The sequence below is a fragment of the Nanorana parkeri genome, unplaced genomic scaffold (assembly GCF_000935625.1).
Source record: "Nanorana parkeri isolate BGI_ZX_2015 unplaced genomic scaffold, ASM93562v1 scaffold1441, whole genome shotgun sequence".
Taxonomy (NCBI): domain Eukaryota; kingdom Metazoa; phylum Chordata; class Amphibia; order Anura; family Dicroglossidae; genus Nanorana; species Nanorana parkeri.
In genome coordinates, this window is record NW_017307709.1 from 277,443 (window position 1) to 279,617 (window position 2,175).

The window sequence follows — 2,175 nt, forward strand, 5'->3', positions numbered from 1 at the left end:
TTAGGATGAATAAAATATAATAAAATGAGGAAATAAACTAGAAGAAAACACTTTTTTCATTATTTTCTTTTTAGAATTTTTTATATTAATTATAGTATAACAAATATATTTATATATAATTTTTATTTTCCTAATTTTGTTTTACACTTTATTTTTAATTTTTTTACACTTTGTTGGTCAGTTTATAAATACATTTACTTTTTTTTTAATTTTTGGCTATTATTAGGCTGCTCCAAACTTAGGAACAGCTAATAGTAACCTTAGAGACTGATCCTGACTTTAGCCAGATTCAGATCTCCCTAAAAGCTCTTTGATGGTGCCTAGAGGATCAGAACTGATACATTTCACTCATAAGAGATACATTGTATCTCTTGTATCTCTTTAGTGAAATGTATCTAAACATCGGGCTCTCGAGCTGTCAAAACAAATAGCAGAGAGGTGAGTCACTCCGCTACCTCTCTGCTCTCTGCAGCTGTCAAATACGGGATTGCTAATAGCGGTCCTGTATTTGCATGTAACGGCTTCATTCTTTCATTACTGAAAGGAAGAAGCTTTTACAAAAGCTTAATTATTTAATTAATGAATGCCTCAATACTGAGACATTAATGACTGGTAAGCGCTGAGAATCAGCTGTTACCGGCATTACAGAGCCTCAAATAACTGGTCACGTACAGTGTACGTGGCCAGTCATATAGGCACTTCCTGATGTGACGTACAGTGTACGTCTCCCGTCACGAAGGGGTTAATTAAAATGTAAAAAATAAATAAAAAAAGATAAAAAAATATTTAAAAAAAAACACATACTGGAGGCGAGGCGTATGACATCACATGAGGCCGACGTGCGCCGCGCTGGGTGACAGCACACGCCAGCAGTTGGGGGGGGCACATTTTGTTTTGTTCTTGCCTCGGGCACAGAAGGAGCTAACTACGGCTCTCTGCCAGTGACGAGGGTCGTCAGGAGAAATAGAGAGGGGTGAATCTCCCCACAGAGCCCCCGCCCCTGAAAATTAGGGGGTCTCATCTGTCCACTTTCTAGTTAGAAGTTTGAAAAATAAAAAGGTTTTGCCCGTACGTAGACCTTCAGAGAATGACGATAATTACCTGATTTGTTCAGATTAGACACAGCCTCAATCAACCCAGAATCTAAAACAAATACAATATAAATGTGAAACATTTAGAGCAAAAAACACCATTCAAAAATAACAGCCAGTCACTCCTCTAACTCATCCAGTTGTATATACTGCATATTGTGTATTTAGGCTTGAGCTATTGAGCTCTGTACACAAAGATCTTCTAGTTGTATATGGACTGTACATTTAAGTTTGAGCTACTGAGCTCTGTACACAATAAGCTTTTCTTTCAGCAAAACAGAAAACAAGTGCCTAGAAAACATGCAAAAAGGGTTTGGGTTACCCTACCCTAAGGTACCCTATTCTAGGTAACCTTAACGCTAACCCTAATGCTGCTTAATGTAAAAAAAAGAGACACAACTACAAAATATCTGTAAAAAAATAAGTCACGGCAACTTATCTTGCTGTATTTTTCTTGAAGACGTTTCACTGGTCATCGGACCAGCTTTCTCAATTCAGGCTTGAGAATGCTGGTCGGATGACCAGTGAAACGTCTTCAAGAAAAATACAGCGAGTCCAGCCGCCTTGACTTATTTTTTTACATATATACCATGTGACCCGGATGAAAGAGAACCTTCACAGACACAAAACTACAAAATATTCCTGTTATACCTTCCTCTGTGGTCTGCCGGGAAACCAACCTGGCTCCAATTCCTCCTGAACTCTGTGGCCTGACTCATCCATCCCTCTCTCTTATCTTTCTATCGTCTGCCAGTTATTAAGAGAGTTCAATGTAAACTTGTTCTATAAACAGCAAAGTTCTTTCTAGTCTGACTCCTCCATTCTCAGGCCCCATCCAAAATCCAACTCCCACCCAGCGCGTGGACCTTCTCTCCTCTTCCCGCTCTGACCATTTGGACTTCTCTCTTACTTCGCCCCTCCTCTGGAACTTCTCTCCCCATATATACAGCACTCATGGGACCTCATTCCTTCCAGAGCGTCCTTAGAACACTCCTCTTCAGACAAGCACATGCTGCTATGTTGTCTTAACTTATTGGTCCGCCAAGTCTGACACATCTTGTAGATCTTAACCGCATATCTACCC

At 39.7% G+C, this 2,175-nt stretch overlaps 1 protein-coding gene across 1 annotated transcript in view; it reads right to left on the minus strand.

The window, feature by feature from the left end:
* Positions 1-2,175, minus strand: part of LOC108798276 (C-type lectin mannose-binding isoform-like) — a 37,098-nt gene that overhangs the window by 13,896 nt on the left and 21,027 nt on the right. Inside the window, exon 5 of the mRNA XM_018570008.1 lies at positions 1,102-1,143. Coding sequence (XP_018425510.1) covers positions 1,102-1,143 — 42 coding nt within the window. The remainder of the gene's footprint in view (positions 1-1,101; positions 1,144-2,175) is intronic.